We start from the raw sequence: 26,659 nt of genomic DNA on the forward strand, positions 1-26,659 counted from the left end.
TGCTATAATTTGCAATAATATGTACCTGATATAGAGAATTATAATTTATAAAGTACAACATAACCTCTTAATACTCTGTGATGTTCTAGGAGAAAACTTATTACCCTAAAGCTTATTACTGAGTTTTAAGGTTCTAGGAAGTACATGTAATATTGGTACGTGTCTGCATTTAAAATTAGTGATGATAAGTAAGATCTGCAGAACCAGGCTGGGAACAGGTGGTCTATAAGAATATCTTTATGAACAACACTGACTTGATGGCACATAATCAATCTATAATGAATGTCCTTTTCCCACTAGTTGCATAATTCTACCTTATTTAAGTCATCTACTGGTCAAGAAACTATCAACTTTCAATTTTGGTCAAACCTCTAAATATTTAAGATATTCACATTGTTAATTTGGGACATGAACTAGTTTACTAAATATAAGACTGCAAACATTGTAACCCCACCACGTTGTATTTAATATAATGGAACTCACTTGTTTAAAAGTTTACAAGTTTCTCTTAAAGAATATACAATTATCCCTACAATTTCATCAGCTTTACAGCTTTTAGCTTACAACTCAAATTATAAAATAGCTTTAAAATGCTGTCTTAAATACCATGATCTAAGCCCTTGATTAGTATTTGATCATATCTAATTTGAATTAATAAAACTACAAATTGAAACCACATCAGTACAAATTATTTCATGAGAATATTATACAATAGCTTTAGCTGGCATAATTTTTGGTACATTGTACAGTATTGCTATTTTTAATATACCACAAATAAATTGTATGACTTGATTAAAATTTGCAGTTTTATAAAGAGCACAATATTTCTATTACTGCTACAGATCAGCAACTAAAATGAAAGTCTACAGGGTCTCCTGTATAAGCAGGGGGTTGGACTATAATATCTCCAAGTTTCTTTCCAACTCAATTATTCTAAATTCTATTCTGTATTCTCAAACCTGAAGTTGTAGGACAGAATTTCTCTAAAAAAATGTTTTATTCCCTTCTGAGATTCCACGAGAAAGCCAGAGGCCTTATGTGTATTATGTAAGCTTTTTACCATAGAGACCAAAATTATCCCTTCTAGTAAAGACAATCTAATCAAAGCAGAACAATGTAATTATCATCTTTTCTGAGCACACTGTACATATCTCTTCTTACTATTCTTTATTGAGCTAGACAAACAGATTTACCTAGGACAGTGAAGGCAAACCTTTTTTTCCTCGGGTGCCGAAAGTGTGGGTGCGAGCCATCGTGCACGTGCGAGTGCCCACACCCATAATTCATTGCCTGGGGAGGGTGAAAACAGCTTTTCCCACCCCCTGGAGGCCAGAGATGGCCTATTTCCCAACTTCTGGTGGGCCCACTAGGCTTGTGTTTCATTCTCCCCAGACTCCAAAGGCTGCCCTGCAGCCAGGTGAGGGTAAAAATGAACCTCTCCCATCCCCTCGGAGGCTCTCTGGAAGCCAAAAATACCCTCCCAGAGCCTCTGTGTGAGCCAAAAATCAGCTGGCTGGCGCACACATGCATGTTGAAGCTGAGTTAGGGCAAAAGCTCGCATGCCAGCAGATATGGCTCCACGTGCCACCTGTGGCACCCATGCCATAGGTTCATCATCACTGATCTAGGAGATTAAAAGCTAAAATTCATCTTGAAGTAATCCTTGCTATCTCCTTAAGAAAATTACCTTCCATTTCTAAGCAATTGTACAAATAGAACTTGACTTCTATAAACTTCTTTTTCCAAATGGTTTTGTTTCCATTGAATGCTAAGCTACACCAAAGTTAATATGCTGTTCAACCCAAACCAGGCTGAAATTAGTGTTAAATTGCTCTTATCTTAATCATAAACTGGTACCATGGCTTGCAGTAAGCTCACTTACCTCAGCCATGGCTCTGAGTGCCACTGCAGAAATAGCTGCCAGGGAGACAATGTCACCTCACCAGAGGAGTGTAACAGACCATAGGCCCATTTAAGCATTCAAACTGAATGGATGAAAAAACATGAAACAGCATCTGTACAAACTGTTATAAATAAAGGACAAGCAAATACACGGGACAGTATTTATTGTAGATAGCATGTATGGAATAGGCTATACTAAAAATCTTAACTTTTTAAGTATGTACTGCTAGGAATTGCTTTTGGGGAGATGGGCAACTATATAAATTTGATAAATAAAAATATCCTTCCTGATATTGCCACAAAAGTAATTTTTCTCAGATGAGTGAGAAAATAAGTTAACAAGTACATTAAAAGGGGAAAATGACATAAACATGCAGGTCATATACAGTAGTTCTAGTAATATGCATGCTATGATCAATTTACTCCTACATATTAGGTAATCATTTAGCACAAATTCTTATCTACCGAACATATCTCAAAAACTATTAACCAACACTGAATATATGCTGCACTTAAATAGCTGAAAAACTGCTATCAGTATTAATTTTTTCCTCTAAAAATCTCTACCCAAAACATTTTTCATAACATTGAAAATGTTACAATAGTCAAGAACATCTTATTTACTTTATTGTATCAGAGGCTAGTAGTGTGAATTTCAATAACTGAAGCCAAGTATCAGTAGTCTCCAAGCTATTACCACAGTTGGGCCAGAATCTTGGTCATTAAGTGACATTACTGAGACATCATGTGACTGCTTCATTTAATGACCAGAATATTGATACTCCCGGTTGCAGACAATTTGTGATTACATGAGTCATTGCCTGAACTTCCAGGTAAAGGGTTCAGGGTGTCTCAGGTTGTTGGGAGGCTCAAAACCCAAGCAATATTTTCAGCCTCTGAGAAGGAGACATTCTCACACAATCTGCGCTGGGCTTTCCACGGCCTCCCCTCCCCTCTGAAGCACCCCATTCTCCATACCTTAGTGTGCAGTCTCTCTGAAAAATCCTGCTTAGGTTTTGGCTTTCTCTTATCTCTAAAGGCTGGCTGAAAGAGCCAAAGGATTTCAAGCATGATTGTGGGGGTTCGACTTCCAGTTCCTCCTTCCGTTGAGATTGGAAGCCAGGAATGCAACCTCCACGGCCAGCTCTGAACACTTCACACCTGAGGGTCTGAATTCATAGTTAACACCCCCCCCAGGAGACGAAGTGAAGGGGAACTGCCAAGAGGGTAGAGGGGAGCCAAATCTCCCTTCCCCAAACTGGCAAGCCTCTAGCCGACAGTGTGGAGGTACAAGTAGGGAAAGCAAGTAGGATGCTTGGCTGCATAGCTAGAAGTATAACAAGCAGGAAGAAGGAGATTATGATCCCGCTATATAGAATGCTGGTGAGACCACATTTGGAATACTGTGTTCAGTTCTGGAGACCTCACCTACAAAAAGATATTGACAAAATTGAACGGGTCCAAAGACGGGCTACAAGAATGGTGAAAGGTCTTAAGCATAAAACGTATCAGGAAAGACTTAATGAACTCAATCTGTATAGTCTGGAGGACAGAAGGAAAAGGGGGGACATGATCGAAACATTTAAATATATTAAAGGGTTAAATAAGGTCCAGGAGGGAAGTGTTTTTAATAGGAAAGTGAACACAAGAACAAGGGGACACAATCTGAAGTTAGTTGGGGGAAAGATCAAAAGCAACATGAGAAAATATTATTTTACTGAAAGAGTAGTAGATCCTTGTAACAAACTTCCTGCAGCAGACGTGGTTGGTAAATCCACAGTAACTGAATTTAAACATGCCTGGGATAAACATATATCCATCCTAAGATAAAATACAGAAAATAGTATAAGGGCAGACTAGATGGACCATGAGGTCTTTTTCTGCCGTCAGACTTCTATGTTTCTACGTGGCTGCCATGAAACCAAAGGAGAGCCAGAATTAACAAGGCTAAGCAGGAGAAAAAGTGAGTTACTTGCAATCCGAGATAAAAAAGAATGTTTGTTTTTAAGACAACCCCAAAAATACAAGAGGAAGAAATAAGGAAGCTAAATAATAGCAGTGGGTCAAGCATGCTTAAATAGTAAAGAAAAACATTTGGGAACTGTTGTGGTTCAGCCTGAGCTAGATCAAAGACCAGCTGCCTCTCTGCTGGTCCCATGCCCGGGGGAGTCTGAGAGCGGAGGGGAGAGTTCTTGGCAGCCAGACAGGGGAGATAGCAGTCAGGAAAGTGACGAGGAAGAAAGGCCTGGGAGCCCTGGGGAAGGGCTATCTCAAGCAAGTAGCTTGGATTCTCTGGAGTCCCTGGAGTCCCTGGATGACGAAGCACAAGCTACCATTAGTATGCGACAGAGACACATAGATCAAAGGAGAAATCAATTGCGTAGATATTATCAGCGCTGAATGAGGAACACCTGGGGGTTGGGTGTGGTCCTCATTAGCAGGGAAGGGTTTATAAGGCATGCGAACCCTTTCGGCAGGGTGGAGTGTTATCAAAGGGGAATTGGTGTTATCTGCATTTTCTCTCAGCGTTTTTGTTCCTGGCTCGTGGCCCAGCAGCCTTGAAGACTGGTGGGAGGTGTATGTCTGTTATCTCAACAGCCTCCTCTGGCGGTAAGGAGCCTGTGTTTCTGTATGAACAATTGCCTTCATGTATCTATTTGGAGTTCCAGTGTTTTCCTGATCTGTAAGGACATTTTCTGTTGGCTTCTTCTCTCTTTACCATTATAAAACTGTGTTTGTAGTTATTGTTTTAGCTGTTAACCAAATTCCTAAATATTTTACTTTTTTAGCAATCTTTATTCCAGAGATATGTTCTAACTTGTTTTCTTGGATTTTACTCATATTTTTAGTTAAAAATTGTGTTTTACTTTTATTTATCTTTAAACCTGCTACCTTTCCATAATGTTCTATTGTCTGCATTAATATTGGGACTGTCTTAATCGGTTCTTCAATTATAAAAGTTAAATCATCTGCAAAGGCTTGAACTTTGTACGTCTCGTCACCTATAGTTAGGCCTTTTATTTTAGTGTCTGTTCTTATTTTAATTAATAAAGTCTCCAAAGCCATAATAAATAGCAACGGTGATAAGGGACAACCTTGGCGAACTCCCTTGTTTATCTCAAGTGTTGTTAATTGTTCATTATTCAATATTATGTTTGTTGTTTGTTTTAAGTAAATGGCATCTATTAAATTAACGAATTTTGAACCAAATTTCATTTTATTTAATTGCATTTTTATAAATATCCAATTAAGATTATCAAAAGCTTTTTGAGCATCTAAGAACATTAAAGATAATGTTTTCCCTGGCTGTTGCTCATAATATTCTAACGTGTTTATGACAATTCTAAGATTATTTTTGATTTGTCTGCCTGGTAAAAAACCATTTTGATCTTGATGTATTATTCCATTTATAACTCTTTTAAGTCTGTCCGCATATATAGCAGTAAAGATCTTATAATCCACATTCAATAATGATATAGGCCTATAATTTTTAATTTTTTCTGGTGCCCTACCCTGCTTATGGATTAAGCTTGTTAATGATTCTGTCCAAGATTTAGGAATTTTACCCTCAAGTCTACATTCATTGAAAATTTCTAACATATTATTTCTTATTGTTTCATTTTCTATTTTATACCATTCTGCCGGTATAGCATCTGGGCCAGTTGCTTTGTTGTTTTTTTGTTTTTTAATTATTATTAAAAGTTCTTCCATTGTTATTGGTCCATCCATAATATTCTGTTGATCTTCCATTATTTGTGGTAATTTTGAATGTTCTAAGTAATTAAAAACTTCATCTTCACTAGTAATATCTTTTGTATATAGTTCTTTAAAAAAATTATTCACAATTTCTGCTTTTCCTTCTGTGTCATATTTTATTATACCATCATTATCCTCTAGTTTTTTAATAAGTTTTGATTGCCTCTGTTTTCTAAGTTTATATGCTAACCACCTGCCTGGTTTGTTCGCGTGTTCGAAATAATGTTGTTTAGCTCTTTTTATCTTTTCAGCTATTTGATTTTGTTCTATCAATCTAATTTTATGTTTGATTACACTCATTTCTGTTTTCAAGTCTCTATTCTTTATATGTTGTTGTGATAAAGATTCTAATTGTTTTAATTCATTTATTAATTGTTCATATTTTATTTTATTTTCCTTGTTATGTCTTGCTGTGTAGGATATCGTTAATCCTCTAATGTATGCTTTAGCTGTATCCCATAAATTTTGTGGAGTAGTATCTAAGTTTTTATTAATTTCAAAAATATTTTTAATTCTTTTTCAATCCAATCCTTGTATTTCTTATCTTTCAAGATACAGTATTTCTATTCATCCGCCAATTAACCTGTTTATTTTTAGTTCTCATATGGACTACCACAGGATTATGATCAGCCCAAATGTTGACATCTATCTCGACCTCTTTTATTTGTTCAGCAATTATTTTGATAACTATTTAAAATTATTGACAGAAATTAAAAAAGATTTAGAAATTTGGAATAATTTGAAAATATCTTTTTTAGGAAGAGTAGCAACAATTAAGATGAATATCTTACCTAAAATTTTATTTCTATTCCAGGTAATCCCAATAAACCCAGGGAGTACTTTCTTCAAAAATTTAACAAATATAGTCAAAAAGTTTTTATGGCAAGGGAAAAAAGCAAGAATAAAAATAAATTGTTTAGAAGATATCAAAGAAAGGGGCGGATTTGGACTTCCAAATTGGAAATTATATTATCAGGCGGCCACCCTAACATGGTTTAGAGATTGGATTACTCTAGAAAATAAAAGAATATTAAATTTAGAAGGGTATGATCTTATGCTTGGATGGCACGCCTTCATATGGTATGATAAGGAGAAAAATCACTCACATTTTAAAAGACATACATTAAGGAAATATCTACTAGAAGTTTGGAAAGACATAAGGAAAAACCACTTTTTAACTATTCCAGAATGGCTTGCCCCTCTAGAAGCAATAATACACCCAAAATCTATAAAAGACAAAAAAAGTATACGATATAAAGATTTATTAAATGACCAAATGAAATTAAAATCTAGGATTACATTACAAGATGAAGGGATAACAATAGATTGGTGGCATTATGCCCAGATTCGATCTAGATACCAGAAAGATAAAACACTTTATATTTTTAACAAAAATAAAAATTTGTTAAGCAATTTAATTACTCTTAATCAAACAAAAACAATAGGGAAAATTTATAAATTTCTTATTGCACATAAAAATATAGAACTGACCCTAAAAGATAATATGATAAGATGGTGCAAAAACATTGGTAAAGAAATAGACATAGATACATGGGAAAAAGTTTGGGTCAACAATTGGAAAATGACCAAATCAGTATCATTAAAAGAAAACCAAATTAAAATGTTTTACAGATGGCATCTCCCACCAAATAGAATAGCAAAAATGTTCCCTAAAACTTCTCCATTGTGTTGGAAATGTAAGAAAGAAATAGGAACCTACTACCATCAATGGTGGACATGTGGTAAAGCTAAAATATATTGGAAGATGATAGAGAAAATAATAAAAGAAACGGTAAAGCAGGAGGTTGAAAACACCCTGGAATTTTATTTATTAGGAATTACCAACCAGACTTACAAGAAAGAAATTTTATATTTAATTATACACATATTAACAGCGGCTAGAATCACGTATGCGCAAAATTGGAAGGGGGAGGAAATCCCCAAAGAAGAAGAAGTTATAGCAAAATTATTAGATTGCGCTGAAATGGATATGATGACAAGACGTTTAAATGATCAAGAAGATACTAAGTTTTATGAAGCATGGAACAATGTTTATAAATGGATAGATAAGAAAAAATAAGATATACAATCTATTTTTAGTTAATTTGTTGTATTTGTTTTTACTTGGGTAATAATAATACTAACATTAGTTCAAATTTATTGTTTAATGACTAAGGTAGAATTAGTTTATATATAAAAATTAGTTTATATATAAGAAATATAGTAAGAATCTTGGTTTTATATATATATTAGTAACAATGTGAAAAACCTTAACTCAAATTTAGCAAATTTTTTAATATTCAACATATATCTAATTATGTATTCTTTTTCTGTATTTGAATTTATACTTTCAAGATAAGCGGGGAAAATGTATCCCCATTTTGTGTTCAATGTTTGTATGTGTGTCTGTCTATTTTAAGAAAATCAATAAAATATATATAAAAAAAATAAAGATAGAAATGAGAGAGCTAAAAGAAATATGGGGGAAGGCAACCAAAAAAGAAAATGGAAAGAGGATTAAAACTTTGGAGCAGGGTAAAAGAGAAGGGATAAAATAAAAATGTGTATGTTCAATTAGTAGTAATATGTTTGAATATAAGTCTGATAATAGAAAATATATAGATTTAAAATATGTAACTTTTAAGTATGTTTTGCATTGAAAAAACATTTAAAAAATGAAGATTGAAAAATATAATAAAATAGAAATATTGAAATATACAATATTACCCGAGGCAAAACCCGAACTCAGAACAATCTACAGACAATATTTTTTGTATATAAGTCTAATAATGGAAATATAATAGAAAATATGTAATTTTTAAAAATGTATTGTATGGAAAAAAGGAAAGTGATATCTTTGAATATAAGTTTGATGATAGAAGAAAAATGCACAAAGGAAATTATATGTTTAGGGATACAAGAGATAAAATTAGTGTTAATGTGTATGCTTAATTAATTTATTAGTATTATATAAATATGAATAAATTGTTCATTGTAATAAAGAAAAAATATATGTATGAATAACATTAATTCATAACATGTAGAAAGGATGTTGTAAAATACATAAGAGAAGATGAAGACTGAAATATGTAATTTTGAAATATATTTTGTATGGAAAAAGTAATCATGCGGAAAAGAGGATAAAGAAATAAGAGGATTTTTGATTAGTGCCTAGGAAACAAATGAAGCAAAATATATTAATATTTGAAATGTATAAATTGGGAAATGAACACATTTTTGATTGCTGAAATTAAATGGGGATAAAATAAGAGGGGGAAACGACTATATAGTAGATGGATAGTAAGAAGAAAAGAAATGTGAGAGATGTGTTGAAAATGAAATGATAATGGATTGTAATTATGTTTATAATAAAAAATATTGATAAGGATATTATATGGACGTCTTAAAGCAAATGTTCATGACATAAGATGTTGAAAGACTAAAAACAAATAAAACTTATTTTTTTTAAAAACATGATTGTGGGGTAATTATAAAGAGGTTGCCAAGCAGTCAAATAGAGATCACAAGCTGTGGTAGGAGGAATTATGTGATGGCTAGAAATGCTATAAAGCATTTACAAGCTATAAACCACACTTTCTGAGGCCATTATTAATGAAAATATTCTTAAATTAAGGACTACTTGTAGTCATTCATGGGATTTTAAAAAAAATTTAGACCAGCACTTATTGGTCAGTACATGTCTTAATACTCTTTTGAAATTTACCCGACCAGACAATGAATGCTTCCCAATCAGCTTTCCATCTTCAGGAAAAATGTTAAAACACACACACACACACACACACACACACACACACACACACGGCATATATAGTGGTAGTAGTATATATATTGCTAGCTCTTCAATGACTACTTCTACCCTAGTAAGAATAGTAAAGCATGCCATACCATCATTGAAACATCACTGAAATGAAATTTTGGGCAAGTAGAATGTACAGTACATCCAAATTTACTTGCAGTTCTGATTCAGAAAACATATTTATACTAAATGTGATCAAGCACATTCTGCTCTTTAATTCTTTTTATACTTGTCTCAATTTGGTGAATCTCATAGTTCTAAAAATAATTTATTTCTAAGAAGGTTCATATCAGATAAGAAATGCTCAATTCTGCTGTAATGATGCAAAATTTGAAGGTTTAATGCTTTTAAACTTTTTTCAAAGCTTTTAATATATTGTTTGTGAGCAGGATTTATCAGTTACTTTACTATACGTATTGCTCACATATGGAAATATCTTAATCTCTCTATATAAAAGCCAAATACCCCTCACTGATCACGAAATCTGCAGAACTGCCTACAAACTTGAAACTTGGCACATATGTTCCTCTTGACTTCTAGGCGCTCCCTATGAGAATTTCAGATTAGTATTTCTTATACAGTATTATAGTAACACGCTCTGATGCTAAGGAGTTAGACAATGTACTCCCCCTCCCCACCTGAAAAAAACTCTGTTCCAACTGCCAGTTGCCTTATATTAACATGCTCTGATCCTACCCCTTCGCTAAACTGGGCATGGCCGTGGCCAGAGCGTGACTCAGATAGCCTGCAGGCTGGGAGTTTAGACATTCCACTCCCCTTCCCCACCTGAAAAGAACTCTATTCCAACTGCCAGTTGCCTTATATTAACATGCTCAGGTGCTAAGGAGTTTTACATTCTACATAAATGTTCAAGCTTTAAGTATCAATACTGCTCATTAATTATCAAGCTTTAACTGTCATCATCAAATGGTGCAGGCAATGGATTTTCTTGTGATTTTTAATGGAAGTGATTAGCTTTCAAAAAGGATAATACTGGTGCTTTTGAAATATTGCTGTTGCACAAGATTTCTGAGAATAGCATGAATAGGCAAGTAAATATACAAATGGATCAAAGAAGAAAACAACTCAGAGTTCTCACTTGTACAGTTCAAATTATCCTATACTGAACAATTGGTGAAAATATTATTTTTTTCATTTCTTAATAATACAGGTTAGAATGACCCTGATAGATAATCCAAAGATATATCAATTACCGTACTTTTTGGACTATAAGACGCAATTTCCCCCCCTCCCGCAAAGTGGCTGAAAACTGCAGTGGCTCTTATACACTGAATGTTGCTGACGCCCCACCATGCACCCACCATTCGGTCATTTTTGGCCTCTGCACGTCACATTTTCAGCCTCAGCACTCTGCATTTTAGACCCGTTCCAGTCTGTGGGAATCGGCACAGCAGATTGCCGCCGATCAGCACCTCTGTGCATCACATTTTCTGTCTCCGCATGGCCTGTTTTTGGCCTCCCTGCATCACATTTTCAGCCAGTTCCAGGCGGTGGGTATCTACAGTGGTAGTGTTGGGCTATGACGAACCCCGCAGCCTGGAACAGCTGATTGACGGTATTCTGGGAGGCCGGTCCAACTGCCAATCAGCTGTTCAGGCTAAATCAGGCTGTGATAACGTGCTAAAGCTGACCAGGCTTTTTGCTGTTTGATTCAAGGTTGCTAGCCAGATGAATACCAATGGACGCTGGTAAGCAGAGGCAGAATTCCCCCCACCCTGTTTTCCTCCCCAAAAACTAATGTTCGTTTTATACTCTGGAGTGTCTTACAGTCTGAAAAATATGGTTATGCCTCAAATTTATTTGAATTTTAAAAATGAATTCTCTTAATTGTAATATATCAATGTTTCAAATAAAGTACATATAAATCTCCATATTTTTGCTTACAGTGTGCAATTTGCTAAGTATTCTTTATTGTCATGTGAAAATTTATAAAGGAAATTATTTGCATATAGGTAATTTTGCTTAATATCCAGTGACTAAATTTACGACAGAGCTGAATGAGTGATGCTTACAACTGGTTGTGTTCCTGCTATCACAGGATCGCAATCCAGACATAGAGCAATTGGCTAGCTACTATGATGTTATAGTGTTTTGTGGTCATGTAAACATAATTTGCGACCATCACTGTCATTTTCAGGGCAAGTGGATTCACTTAACAATGGCATCCGAAAGTGTTGGAACTGCCATAGCTAAATGGCACAGTCCTATGATATCACCATTTTGACAGTGTTGCTTAAGAAAAGAAATTTTGGTCTGAATACCATGTTAAATGAGGATTACCCTGTATTATGGAATGGAATGGAAATAGAAGCAAAAAAATTAGAACAGTAATTATTTTAAATACAAGTCTTATAGTGGCAACAGTAATTGATTTAATCATGTGCAGATCATAATCAATACATTTATTTAGCTCATACCAATCCTTTGTCAGGACTGTTCCTAAATCTACTTAAGGAATTGTATATTTTTTATTATAAATAATTCATTTGTGTTTATTATAAATCAACTCATTATACAATATTTATAAAACTCTTTAATGATAAAGTTGAGTTATCTGTTCAGTTGTGTTAGCGTCTTGGCAATTTCATAAGGCCAGGTCTCTCCACATCATGGGTATCAAACAAGCTGAATCATGTTGATGTCATGGGATGTATCGTGACTTTTTTGCCTTCCCAGAGCTGGGGTGGGCATAGCTTACACATGACACATCCAGCTCACAGGCTGTCAGTTTGACACCCCTGCTCTACATCTTCTGATCTTGCGCTGCTCCTTTCAGTTTATTATGCTCTGGCTGGTGTCAGCTTTGATGCTGTTCAGCTATCATGTTCTTTTGAGGTCTAGTTTCCTTTTATTGCTAACTCTTCCTGGCATAAATTGCTTTCTCCAGTGAATTTCCCTGCATGAAATGGTTAAAATAAATGAGCCACAACCCTTTAAAGAACCCCATTGTGCATGAAATAAAATAATCAATTCTGGAAGGATTGTTTGGAATCTGAATGTAGTGAATTTCAGAATAAATTTATGTATAAAATCATCAAATATTGATCTGAAAAATCATCCAAAGCTGCATTTCCTACCATTAAAATTATATTACATAAATTTTAACTCACAAGATTGAGTTGGTGGGATTATAAAATATTAAGAATCAGTTCTGATAGAAATGCTCATTTTCCATTCCTCATTTTGAAGATCAAATGTTTTGAAGATAATTGATGAAATCCTGCAACAAATGTTCATAGGACTCCTGCCATTGGCAATGTTTCTTTAAGCACTTAAATTGTTGCAACATAAAAAATATATTCAAATTCGTATGTCAACAAACTTGAATACTAAAGTACTCTTTCTTTGGTCCAGTGTATTTAAAAATTTTGACAATTACTTTTAGTTGAAACATAAAAGAAAGGCTTTGAAATGCCCTTTAATTACAGATTGGTTTATTTAAATTTGATTATTATTCTTTATCTGTAGTAACAATGTTGTTTTAACTGCTTATTTCAGGTTGTACAAATATATTTGACAAAAATATTGAGAAAGCGGGGTGAAATGCAAAGATTTTAAACGTGTATTATACATGTTAATCATGTTTCATCTTAGTTTTTAAATTCCATATTTTTAAAAAAATGTTTGCCTTGCTTTTGTTTAATTTTTTAAAAGATAAAAAATATATACCTTGAAAAGCATTATTTTGAATATGCTGTTTCTGGTTGATTTCTCAGATTCAACATAATCAAACCAGAAATATGTATTTTTAAAAATTAATAGTTTCCCTTACATTCTATACTTAAGGATTTTAGTTCAGATAAGGATATGCCAAACTAAATCCAAAGATCTATGAGGCTAAGACAAAAGCTAAAAAACTATACTTAAATTACATTTTTTATTTTTATGGCTGCCCATCTCAAACGTATAACTCTGTAAAGTTAAGTGTTAAAAATACCATATACGATATAACAATAAAAACACACTAACATAAACCCCAGGCAAGATAAAAACAGAATAAGCAAAAGAACAACAAAAGTCAATGGGGTTTAATAACTTTGCCTTTCTCTTGTATTAACTGGGAAAAACCATGTTGTTGTTGTTATCATTATTATATTTATAGGCCACCCTTCTCCAAAGGCTCGGGCAGCTCACAGAATACAAAAAATAACACAACAACAAATCTAATTAATTAAAAATTACTACTAAAATCCCATATACTGTATATTAAAATCAGTCAGCCAACTCATTCACAACCACACATTACAACTCATAAACAAGGGAAGGGGGCTGTAGCCTGTGCAGTTCCAGCTTGGACCAACAGAGATCAGTCTACAAACAATCCTGACACATGTAAGGGGTAGATACAAATAAGCATATCAGGAAGACAGCACAAGATTGTATGGCAAACTATGCCACAAGTTATCATCTGAAATAAAGCATTTTGAGGAAAATTGTTTTTCTAAGTGCTACAGTGAAAATATTATATTTTGGAATGACCTAGCAGTACATTTTCAAAAGTTTCATTACTGCTGAATAAGACAAAGTGATGAAGAAACATCATTATAATAATTTATTATTTAAATATTTTTTTCAAAAAAGGGACAAAAATTCTGGAAAAAGAACCTGAATTAATATTCATTACCCCCCCCCCCAAATAAATTCATTTAATTTAAAGTATTTCAGACTCCACTGTTGCCATACCATTACTCCAGGTTTGAAATATGAAATATGTAGTTATAAAGCCTCACCCTTAATAAAAACAGAAAACCTAAACACAGTTCAACTATTTTGTTCTACCAACATCTGGAGGTAACTTGAAAAATGAATTACTATTACCTCACCAAGACGGAATATGGTTAGTTGATTTCTTGGTCAGACCAATTAAACCCAATTGTGTGCCAAATAAATCAAAATTTATCAAAGATTTCTAGGTAAAAGTGGAAAAATAATTTATTCCAGGTTGTTCTTCCATAATGGTAATTTTAAAAAAAAAATAGCATGCAGACATCCGGTAAATTTAAAAGAAACAACAACCTTGCAATGTCTATGGTCTGACCTCTTCAAACAATAAGAACCCCGAGGGTAAGCAATTAGCAGAAAGTAATGTTATATAACTGCAACACCCATCACGCCTGTCAAGTTAATAATATGCGCTCCAAAGTCCCAGCGATTCGTCAGCACTTATTCCTTAGCCTAACAGTTGATTTCGGGAATGCAGTTTTGAAGAGATCACAGCACAGCGATGTCCATTGCCGCCATTGACCACTTAGCTTAGTACCACTAGTTTAGTACCACTAAGGTAAAAAGGTTGTTTTTAAAAAACGTTAGCCGGAGGGGGTCCCCGAAATCAGGAGACGGCATGAAAAAAGCAAACCACGCGCGCCAAAGGCTTGTCATACACACAAAAAGTACAACTTTTACTGTCGTTTTTAAAGGCATCGACGCGGGCTCTGCGGCCCAATTGAAGCCAGGCGTTTCTATTTTAAAAAGGCGAATGTACAGCACTTCCCGGCGATCAAGGTCACAAGGCGGCGGCTTCCGAGGAAAAACACAAACAAACCGGGTCTTCTTTGAGGCAGGAAGAAAGCGCGCTTAACGTCTTGGCATTCTGCCTCGGACAGGGGCCGGGCATCCTCACCGGCCTCCGACTCGGGTGAGGCAAAAGCGGAAAGCATGGTGCGGCCGGCAACACCTCCCGCCTCCCAGCAAGAACTCGCGAGGCCTCCGCTCGCCAAGCCCACGCGGGCGATACGAGCCGGAGGGGCCGGTACGCCAGGCCCCTTTAAAAAAAAAAGGCTTCGGAGAACCCCGCAGCTGAGGAGCCATTCTCCTCCACGGGGCGTCACTAGTCTCCGAACTGAGGAAAAAAACAGGCACTCAAACCCCCCGGGAGTCTCCCAGACTCCCGGTGGGTCCCCGCCCCTCTCCGCCTTTGTGAGGCCGTGGCGGGAGCCCTCTTGTGTTCCCCTGCCGGGTTTCTTCCCGTCTGCTTTCCGCCGGGGAGCCCCCCCCCCCTCAGAAAGCGTCGTGTATCTTACCGGGTTCTTCTCACGGGGAGAAAAAAAAAGGCGTGAGCGTGGAAGCGGATTCTTCCCGCGAGCTCCTGTGAGCGAAACCAAAGAGACGACGACGACGCAGCAGCGGTGCCACAAAATGGCCGCCACGGCTGCAGTGCCGCTAGTCGAGATCGCCGTGAGGGGGGGAGAGGGAGGGTCTTCGGTGGGAGGAGCAGGCGGGGTTGGTGGGCGTGGTTTTTGTCGTCGGGCGGGAGAGCCCCGGAGAGGCACAGCTTTGCGGCTTTCCTCACAATCCTCTCTCCCGTTCGTGAACCTTTGCGGTGGGCGAATGAGATCACCAATCCCACGCGGTCGCGGCGGCTGGATTTCGAGGGTGTTGAAGAGATTCCGAAAGTGAAATCGCTCGACTGTCTAAGCGGTCTTTATTCACAGCAGCTGTTAGGTATAGTATATACGGTAGCAGGGGTCCCCAAATCTGGCAACTTTAAGACTTGTGGACTTCAACTCCCAGAATTCTCCAGGCAGCAGAGCTGGCTGGAGAATTCTAGGAGTTGAAGTCCACAAGTCTCCAAGTTGCCAAGTTTGAAGTCCTCTGGTATAAATGTATAGTACTGTATAGTATACCAAGTATTTACGTTATCAGACGGAGCAGAGGCCGTATTCTTCCACAAAAGCTTGCAGAGAATGAAATCAGGGAAGAAAGGATATTGCACGGTATACTGTAATATGAAATCACGTCTTCGGAGTGCGGATTTAGTTCTTGGTATCTTTTAGCTGCTTGAAAAAAATCTTCGATAACCACGTTCGCCATGACGTTGCCCTGAGACGTGATAGTCTATAGACCAGGGGTAGGGAACGTTGGCTCTTCTATGACTTGTGGACTTCAACTCCCAGAATTCCTGAGCCAATCATGCTAGCTCAGGAATTCTGGGAGTTGAAGTCCACAAGTCATAGAAGAGCCAACGTTCCCTACCCCTGCTATAGACCATAGTGTGTAAAGGGCGTGCATAAGTGCACCAGCGTGCCTTCAGTCCCGTCCTAATGTTTCTCTTTTACTAGTGTCATGCATACAAATGTATTATTATATCTTTGTATACCACCAATACGTACTTGAGAAAACAAATCAGTAAAAATAATAGAGTCCTTCCAGAGTTGGGTGGCATATAAATCATTGAATAAATAAATACCTAATTCAAATATGTAAAGGGCACCAATTTGGGGACAATGGATCTAAATCTATAAATAGATGAACCTGTTTTCAAAGTACCAGGTGTATTGACCAAAATGTTTATTCTTTAACAACAACAGACAGTATATTTTGCAGATTCACATTTACAAGTATATTGGAAAAAATCCAGTGTAATTTTTAAAGTATTTTGCTGCCCAGAAGGGGTAGGGCAAAACATTATTATAGAATGGTCAGTTTATAATTGGATTATAGTGACATGCTGAGGGGATATTATTGTAACAATTACCCATCATATTTTAGTTGTCAATAGTGTTTAAATCTGGAAACATGTGCATCAGAGGAAATCCTAAAACAAATTAATAAATACAAAATTTAAAAAAGGGTAGGTATATGACACCTTGCATATTGGTTAATATTTCCCATTGTACAAAGATGCAGAATAGAAAACAAACAGAACCAGTCTAAGGAAATCCAGAATCTCTTACATAGTCATAGAAATAGGCTCAAAAAACTTTCATTTTTGGCAAGTCTGAGAAATATCAAAAGCATGATGTACTACATATGTTATGTGTGAAAGTATTTCTCTTCAAACAGCAATCACGTCTATTTGTCTCCTTGTCCTATAGAACAGATCTGGAAGACACCTAGAAGCCACAAAAATAATTCTGAATTTGATCTGTCAGTAGTGTACAGTGATGAAAGGATTATGTTGAATACAACCCAATATTTTAACAATCACATGCATGTTTACTCAGAAGTCAATCCCACTGAGTTTAATGGGATGTTCTCCAAATACAAATTAATAGAATTTTAATCCTTATTATTTAGAATTAAGATCCCATTTCTGATTTCATCAAGAGGATTGGCCAAATTCTGATATTTGAATAGCACTTAACTCCTCAGAAATCTCAGGCTAATCAACTACATTAAATGAAACCTTCAGAAAGACAAGAAAATATATCACAATCAATGCCTGGATTTTGGGTTTAGTTAGGTTTAAAGTATCAATTATGTACAGATCCATGGGTATCACTTGTGTCTGCCTGTCTCTCCCTGGCCACCCCCCAAAACTCTCAAAGGTTTTAGCCACAGTTATGTTATTTAGAAAATTCTGGGAAATAAAATTTACATATCTGGAAGATCCCTGGAGTGAGAAATGCTGTATTACTTTTTCTGTAAGAGCTCACAAATAATATAGCCTTTAGCCCAGGATAATCCACATGCTGCTGCATAGATGTATATATAACTCAAAACAGACCCTCAGAAGATGGCCTTATTTGTAATCTAGAAATTAATATTTCCAGATGTGTTACCTTAAAAGCAGCTAAATCTCAATAATACTATGAGAAAAAGAGTGAACAAAAACTTTGGCATTACAAAATAGATAATGTTAAAGGATCTAATTTTACAGCAGAACTAACTCAAAAAGGAAACAGTAAATGTTAATTTACTGTTAAATGTTTAAATATTACTGTCACAACATTGTACAAGAGGTAGAAGCTAAAACCGTCCAACAGAAAAAGAAATGCAAGTAAGCAAAATGGCTGTCTGAGGAAACTTTGCAAATAGTTGAGGAAAGAAAGGAAGCGAAAGGCCAGGGAGAAAGAGAAAGATATACCCAATTGAATGCAGAATCCCAGAGAATAGCTAGAAGAGGTAAGACTGCCTTCTTAAACGAACAGTGCAAAGAAATAGAAGGAAACAATAGAATAGGGATGACCAGAGACCTCTTCAAGAAAATTGGAGAGATAAAGAGAACATTTCATGCAAAGGTGGGCATGATAAAAAACCAAAATGACAGGGAGCTAACAGAGGCAGAAGAGATTAAAATGTGGTGCCAAAATTACACAGAACTATACAAAGACAAGCTTAACATCCCTGATAACCACAATGGGGTGGTCGCTGATCTCAAGCCAGATATCCTAGAACAGCGATGGCAAACCTTTTTTGGTTTGCGTGCCAAAGGGTTTGTTTGCTAGAATGCACACGTGCGGCCACACCCACTCCCTCTCCCATGCATGTGGACTCTCCTGTGCTGCCTCTGCGCATAACACACACACACATCCCCATGTATGTGCACAGGCCTCACTGAAGCCTGGGACGGTGAAAAAACGGCCAAATTGGCAAACTGGAAGTTCGAAAAAACGGGTTTCCAGTTTGCCCGTTGTGCTGTTTTTCTCACTTGAAAGCCTTCAGGGAAGCTTCCTGAACCCCAACTGTGCAAAAAACAGCACAACGGGCAAACCAGGAGTCCGTTTTCCGAACTTCTGGTTTGCCCGTTGGGCAGTTTTTTGCACTCCGGGGCTTCAGGGAAGCTTCCCTGAAGCCTCTGGAGAGCAAAATGGCCTAACCCAAGGCAAAAAAATAAGCTGGCTAGCGCAGTCATGTGTGCTGGAGCTGATATAGGACAATGCCTTGCGTGCCCTCCAATATGGATCCACTTTTCATTTGTGGCACGCGTGGCATAGGTTCACTATCACAGTCCTAAAATGTGAAGTCAAGAGAGAGGGGCGGGGTCTGATGGCCGTGACAGCAAGGAGCCTTTCCTCTCTCTTGGAAAGGCTCCGAATCCACTCTGTCCGGGGGTTCTAGTCCTTTTGGACCAGACCAGATCCTTCCTGGGATGATGATGCATGGGATGTTACTGGGGGTCTGGTAGGGGCCAGGGGTGGTCTGGTACGGGCCGGCATGCCCTACCAGACGAATCGGCCCAGTCTCACACCAGCTGTGGTGTTAATCCGGCCAGGCAGCCATGCCTGAGCCGACACAGCCACGGAGACAACTCAACGCCGGGACAGAAAGCTGAGCGGTAATATCTGGAAAGAGCTGAAGGATAACTTACAGAGAGAGGAAAGGATTTGAAGCTGGTGCTGGTGAGTGAGGGTGGTCGAAAGGGATTTTGGATGTTTGTTTTTCGATTTGATGTTCAATGGAGCTAAAACAGCCAGAAATAGAAACCGGAAGCAGCTATTTTTGCGATGTGGCAAATGGCGAAAGTAGCAAACTGCCCGAGATTGGATTCATAAGATACCTAATTGTTTTTTAAATTTGTCCTTTTAAATCGGGAACCTTAAATTCTTGCCGTGGAGGCTATATTTTCTTTCCATTTATACGTATTAAATGAAGAGGAATGCTAAATACCAGAAGATACCAGAAGATCTGGAAATTATGTTATCTAGCACCATCGTGTGGTCAGAGGAAATATAGCAGCCTGTTTGTGCAAGATTTTGGCATTGTTGTAAGCATCTTATTTGTTTGGCCTTCACATTGGTTTTCAATGAGAAAGGAGGATATCAGCTATGGCGTGTAAGGAAGAAACTATTCAAGATAAACTGACATAAATGATTGGAAACATATTGGATAATACAATTTGAAAAGAGGCTTGAGACATTTTTAAGAAAATTCAGAAGATAGTAGAAGACAACAGCACTACAAAGAAGAGGAAGAGGACTGAGTTTTTCCCACAGTTATAAATTATAAAAGGAAATGACTATGTAATGAATTGGAATTATTAAGGACTTAATTTTATTGGAGTTTATTATTGAATAAATAAATAAATAACATAAAAATGTTAAAATGGAAGAATTGAATAAGGAGAGAAATTTGAAATGGCTATGAATGAGAAAATTGAAAACAGTTATGATTATTATGGATGAGAAAATTGAAAATCGCTATGATTATTTTGGGCGTTTGACTGTTTGAATTATAAATTGATTATGTGATTTATAGTGATAAATAAAATAGGAGGAAAGGGAAAAAGGATATAATATATAATACAATACAAGTTGTGACTATTTAAGGATTAATATGGGATAATAACTAGCATTGACCAGATGACAGATGGAGACAGACGGAGTAAGGAAAGACAGATGGAGTAAGGAAAAGTTGAATTAAATATATTAGGGAAGATTATCACACTGGGTTTGATAGTGAAAGATATATAGAATAGGGAAAACATATAGATTAGGGAAATATATAAATTAGGGAAGATTATCATGCTGCAATTGGCAGTGGAAACAATTAGAGTAGGGAAGATTATTTCACTGGGTATGACAGTGACACATAGATTAGGGAAGATAATTACATTGGGATTGGCAGTGGAATTTATAGATTAGGGAAGATTATTACACTAAGAACAGCAGTGGAAAATATATAGACTAGGGAAAAATATTACTATATTGGAATTTCTAATGGAAGATACTTTTCTTGAAAAATAATAGAATATGATATATAATGATTTTGACTTGTTAAAGTAGAAATGATGTATCAGTATAATGAAAGGAATGAAGTGAGTAGGAAATATATTTTAAATCTTTAATAACAATACTTCCTCCTATGTACAGTATATTGATATTGTTATAATTAGATTAAGACATGATGTGAACGGTATTTTTTTTCCCATCCTGGGATCTAAAAAGAAGTAAATTTGGAAATATCTTCTGTTAAGGGCAGCTATGATAAAACGTGGGTTTAAAAAGCAGGAATGAGCTAAGTAAGAATACAAGAAATGGACTGAAGCATGATGGCATAATTTTGATAGAAAAACAGCAAATAGCCAAGAGGAATTTAGATAGCTAATAGCATCTTGAATTTAAATCAAAGCGAAAACTAATATCTGAAATCCGGATGATAGTATTTGAAAAGGAGGTAGCACAGGATGAATGATATGTACCAGAATAAATTGGATAAATAATTAGGGAAATTGGATTAAGAATTTGGCATTTGATATTATATTGTATTGTATTTTAATTTGAGGTATGTCAATTTGAATCTCTATAAGGTATGGAAAAATAATAAAAATTTCTAAACACCCACCCCCCAAAAAAGAAAAAAAAAGAATGTGAAGTCAAATGAGCCTTAGGAAATCTGAGCACCACAAAGCTAGTGGATGTGACCTGAGCTTTCAAAATCTTAAAAGATGATGCAGTAAAAGTGCTACACTCAGTTTGCCAGCAAATTTGGAAAACTCAACAATGGCCACAGGACTGGAAAAGGTCAGTTTACATTCCAATTCAAAAGAAAGACAATGTTCAAACTATTGCACCATTGCACTCTTTTCACAGGCTAGTAACTTTATGCTTAAAATTCTACAAGCTAGGCTCCAGCAGTATGTGGATTGAGAACTACCAGTAGTATAGACAAGATTTCAAAGAGGCAGAGGAACTAGAGATCAAATTGCAACATACACTGAGTCATAGGAAAAGTTAGGGAATTCCAGAGAAACGAGCTTGCTACTTCATTGACTATGCTAAAGTCTTTGATTGTGTGCATCACAACAAATTGTGGCAAGTTCTTAAAGAGATGGCAGTACCAGACCATCTTATTTGTCTCTTGAGAAACCTATATGCTGATCAAAAAGCAACAGTGAGAACTGGACACGGAACCACTGATTGGTTCAAAATTGGGAAAGGGGACCAACAAGGCTTTATATACTGTATACTGCTGCTCTGCCTATTTAACTTATATGCAAAGCACATCACGATGAAGGAAGGGCTAGATGAATCAAAAGTTGGAATTAAGATTGCTGGGAGAAATATCAACCTCAGATATGCAGAGAATACCACTCTAATGGCAGAAAATGAAGAGGAACTCCAAAGAGCCTTGGACGCGGATGAAGAAGGAGTGTGCAAATGTTGGCTTGAAACTCAACATTAAGAAAACTAAGATCAATTCTGAATTCATGGCAAATAAATGGGGAAGAAATGGAGGTAGTGACAGATTTTATTTTCCTGGGCTCCATGATCACTGCTGATGAAATTAAAAGACACTTGCTCCTGGGGAGGAAAGCTATGACAAATCTAGGCAGCAAGCTAAAAAGCAAACACATCACCCTGCCAACAAAAGTCAAGGCTATGGTTTTACAAGTTGCAACCTATGGCTGTGAAAATTGGACCATAAGAATGTTTGAGTGCCAAAGAATTGAGGCTTTAGAACTATGGTGCTGGAGAACACTACTGCTAGTCCCTTGGACTGCAAGGCAATGGAACAGTCAGTCTTAGAGAAGATCAACTCTGACTGCTGTTTAGATGGCCAGGAGAAAAAAATGAATATGAAACTCAAATACTTTGGCCACCAAATGAGAAGGAAGGACTCACTGGAGAAGAGCCTAATGCTGGGAAAGATTGAGGGCAAAAGAATAACAGGGCGACAGAGAATGAGATGGCTGGATGGAGTGAGTCACTCAAGCAGCAGGCGTGAGCTTAAATGGATTCCAGAGAATGGCAGAGAACAGGAGGGCCTGGAGGAACATTGTTGCAATGGATAGGACATGATTTGCAACTAACAACAACAAAAAATTAATTCCATTAATAACGTGTGAGAACCTTCTAATAAGTATAATAATTTCTGGCAATAGAAGGAAAATATATATTTCATTACCCAGTTAGATCATAGTGACAAGTGACTTGGAAATACTAATACGCATAAGACATACCACATTCTTACTGGCAAAGGAAGAGCTCTTAGCACCAACTTGTAAGAATTAATGAAGTTCGATTTTTGTTTTTCCATAACGTTATTTCCTTGACCATTCACACTTTCTTTCTAAGAAATTTAAGCCTGTTATTCTGTCTAGAAGTTTGATGAAAGAATTATACTCACTTCCAAAATGACATTTATCAAAATGTTGTAAGCCGCCCCGAGTCTATGGAGAGGGGCGGCATATAAGTCCAATTAATAAATAAATAAATAAAACAAAGGAACACTGAAGGCTTAGATTCAGGGATGTGTTTGCAGTATAAGAACAAAAGAAAGAAGCATAACTGAAGCACCAGTCCCCCTCCTATTCAGCGTGTGTTCTAGGGATTGAAAGAACAAAGGGAACAGCAGTCTTTCTGAAGAAGGCAGAGACGTTTAGGCAAGGATAGAATGAAATCCAAAGTAAGACAGCATTATACCATTTAATAGTTATAATGCATGATGGGAGAAATTTGTATTTGGAGCTCACAATATTTTTTTATTTAATATGGAAGTTGTAGGAAGTAGTAGATATTTGATTTTAACTGGAGAACTGGGAAACATATATTTTCCTCTATATACTACAGTCACAACTCAAATTATATTTCAGAAATTGCTACTGGTCGGAGGAAATCAAGAGAGATATAATTTGGCCTTCTCTATTTCATTCTGCATTTAACAGCATACTGAGGATATTTAGAAAGTGATAAAGAGAAATATAGTTAATTTTCTCCAATCCTGCATTTTCTATTCACTTGAATCTCTCCACCTTGTAGCATGTTTAATCCAATGTTTAAAAAGATAATTCTGTCTGCTTAGAATAAGCTGAATGAGAAATAGAATATGAAATCTTGATATGGGCAGGAGCCTTTAAGTCTGTGATGGCGAACCTATGGCACACATGTCGGAAGTGGCACATAGAGCCATCTCTCCGGGCATGCTGAGCCATCACCCATTGCTCTTCCAGGTTCCAGTGCGCCAGCCAGCTGGTCTTCATGCATGCAGGAGTGCCAAAAACCGAAAGAGCAGCCGCCCAGTGCGCATGTGTGACAAGAGTTGGTGTGAAGCTCTCCTGCCTACTGGCCCCCAAACCAAGTCCTAGGAATGCCGACACTCATTATCTCTGAGGGCAGGAAGGGGTTCCGGCTTACCAGTAGAGGGAGGGGGCATTCATCTTCCTGTCCAGGGCTGCAGAACCGGGCTGTCATTGGGGCTGTCATGTCACCCCAATGGAGACTGGGGGAGGCGGGGGGAGGCAGGGAGGTGCAAGGACCTTAGAAAGGACAGGTGGAGCTGGCACATGCACACCAGACAGCTGGTCTTTGTGTGCACATGCGCAGCAGAAACTGGAAGAGCGAGTAGCCAGTGTGCATGCGCTTGCTGGAAACCAGAAAATCATCATGTGTGCACGTTCTAGCACTTGGTGATGAAAAGGTTTGCCAACACTGCTTTAAGTAGTTTGCTCTAAAAGGCTTTATACCACCTCTGTATCTGATTTTAGTTTATGCTGAAAGGAGGAGGAAGAGGCCATAATATTGCAATTTGTCCTACTGGATAAATCTCATTCTGGAGAAATCCCAAACACAAGTTACTTAGATTGTTGAGATTTTGAATTAAGGAAATTAAAGGATTTCTTGAGTCTGAATTATCTAATCCAAACAATATAGGAGAAAACTTAAGCTAAAAGCGGCTTAAGACTTAAATAGTCTCTTCCCAAATCACTGTAGGCAAAACAAGGAATTTTTTTTTACTTTCTTGCTATTTTGCTCTGTACCAAAATTCAATTCAAGAGAGTTCTTGTTTTGGGGCAATATTGATGCTTAGAACTTTAATTTTAAGATACCCTCAGGCATAGCAAAAATTATCCTGTCTCACAAACTACAACTCATGCACTGCTTCAAAACTTGTTTTTGGTAAGAGAATTGTCCTCAAAAGGTAAAAAACATAGTAGGCAGCCTGTTGAAAAGAAAACAGTCATCAATCTGAATGGCAGAACCATGCAGAATATGTACTTTAGCAGCCTGAAATAATAATTTCACCTTAAGTGAGACATGCCTACTGAAGTATTGAATATTCAGGTGACAAGTAAATCCCAGTATCTGCAAACAATTTGTTTCCAAGAGACAATTCCATTTTTAATTCCACTAAGATTTTTCACTTAAGTGAAAAGCAATGTAACATTTGGGCTTTGAATACACAGAACTGTTGGAAACAACTATTGTAGGTCTTGGGACTGGCCAAAAACACGATGTAACATTTCGCTCTCTGCTGTCTCAAAACTCTTTCTAGTATCTCTATAGAGATTCTCAGTTATCCAGATCATGGTTGTCACAAAGGTGTTTTTTCAAAAGACAACTAGACTTTCTGTTTTTTTCTTTGAAGATATTTCATTTCTCATCTTGTTCTTCAGCTCTGAAGCTGCTGCTTCTTCAGCTCGGAAGCTAAGAAAATGAAACGTCTTTAAAGAAAAAACAGAAAGTCCAGTTGTCCCTTGAAAAAGCATCTTTGGGTCTTTCTAGTATGGGCACTGACTTGAATCATTTGGGGATTGTTGAAGAGTCATAAATTTTACTCTCAACATAAGCAAATGAATGCCTCACAAAGAATTGCAGGATCTTGGAAACTCGAGTCTAGAGGAAACAATGTGAGGCTCCATAGAAGAAATGCTGGAGCCAACTAATTGCTCTTTTTGCACTGTCTTGCCACAAAACAATCCTTCACATAATTCCTTTGATGAAGCTGGTGTCCAAGTGCACAATCAGCATGCGCAAGAAAGACATTTCTTTGCGGGTATTTTCAAAGATGATTCTGGGGTCATCAGACTGGCATCTCAGGCAGTTTGGAGCCATCACCATAGCCAAGTTGTTTACATCCATCTTGGTTTTGCCTACGTTGATTGGCTGGGCAAAAATCTGCAAAATAAAACAAACACAACTCAAATAAAGAGAGAAAAATAAAAGGTTTGGTCACAGGCAAGATAATTTATCTCAGGGACCACCTTCTGCCGCACGAATCCCAGCGACCAGTTAGGTCCCACAGAGTGGGCCTTCCCCGGGTCCCGTCAACTAAACAATGTCGGTTGGCTGGGCCCAGGGGAAGAGCCTTCTCTGTGGCGGCCCCGGCCCTCTGGAACCAACTCCCCCCAGAGATTAGAATAGCCCCCACCCTCCTTGCCTTTTGTAAGCTCCTCAAAACCCACCTCTGCCGTCAGGCATGGGAGAACTAAGATAATCTTTACCCCTAGGCTTCTACAATTTATGTATTGTATGTTTGTATGTATGGTTGGTTTTATAACAAGGGTTTTTAGCTGTTTTAGTATTGGATTTTTACATTCTGTTTTTGTCACTGTTGTTAGCCGCCCCGAGTCCACGGAGAGGGGCGGCATACAAATCCAATCAATCAATCAATCAATCAATCAATTTAGCTTCTCTAGCTCCTCAAAGGAAAATGATCAGAGAGACAGTGGAATCACTTTAGACAACCTTGCCCTGAAGGCTGACTCTGGTGTATAACGATAGA

The 26,659-nt window shown here is 37.0% G+C and overlaps 2 protein-coding genes across 13 annotated transcripts in view; both read right to left on the bottom strand.

The window, feature by feature from the left end:
* PHF20 (PHD finger protein 20) overlaps nucleotides 1-15,792 on the bottom strand; it is a 52,322-nt gene extending 36,530 nt beyond the window's left edge. For 2 of the 10 annotated variants that reach the window (XM_070744945.1, XM_070744942.1), the window contains exons 1-2: nucleotides 15,517-15,672; nucleotides 1,883-1,985 (exon numbers count right to left, since the gene is read on the bottom strand). In XM_070744945.1, coding sequence (XP_070601046.1) covers nucleotides 1,883-1,980 — 98 coding nt within the window. In that variant the 5' untranslated portion in view covers nucleotides 1,981-1,985; nucleotides 15,517-15,672. Of the gene's footprint in view, nucleotides 1-1,882; nucleotides 1,986-14,314; nucleotides 14,379-14,512; nucleotides 15,130-15,516 lie in introns of those variants that run through there. The other 8 variants (XM_070744944.1, XM_070744940.1, XM_070744950.1 and 5 more) reach the window with 7 other exon arrangements.
* Nucleotides 15,793-24,940: 9,148 nt separating this feature from the next.
* Nucleotides 24,941-26,659, bottom strand: part of LOC139163793 (rho GTPase-activating protein 39-like) — a 77,331-nt gene continuing 75,612 nt past the window's right edge. For all 3 annotated transcript variants that reach the window (XM_070744951.1, XM_070744952.1, XM_070744953.1), the window contains exon 10: nucleotides 24,941-26,052. In XM_070744951.1, the coding sequence (XP_070601052.1) occupies nucleotides 25,858-26,052 (195 nt within the window). In that variant the 3' untranslated portion in view covers nucleotides 24,941-25,857. The remainder of the gene's footprint in view (nucleotides 26,053-26,659) is intronic.

The sequence above is a fragment of the Erythrolamprus reginae genome, chromosome 3 (genome assembly GCF_031021105.1).
Source record: "Erythrolamprus reginae isolate rEryReg1 chromosome 3, rEryReg1.hap1, whole genome shotgun sequence".
NCBI lineage: Eukaryota > Metazoa > Chordata > Lepidosauria > Squamata > Dipsadidae > Erythrolamprus > Erythrolamprus reginae.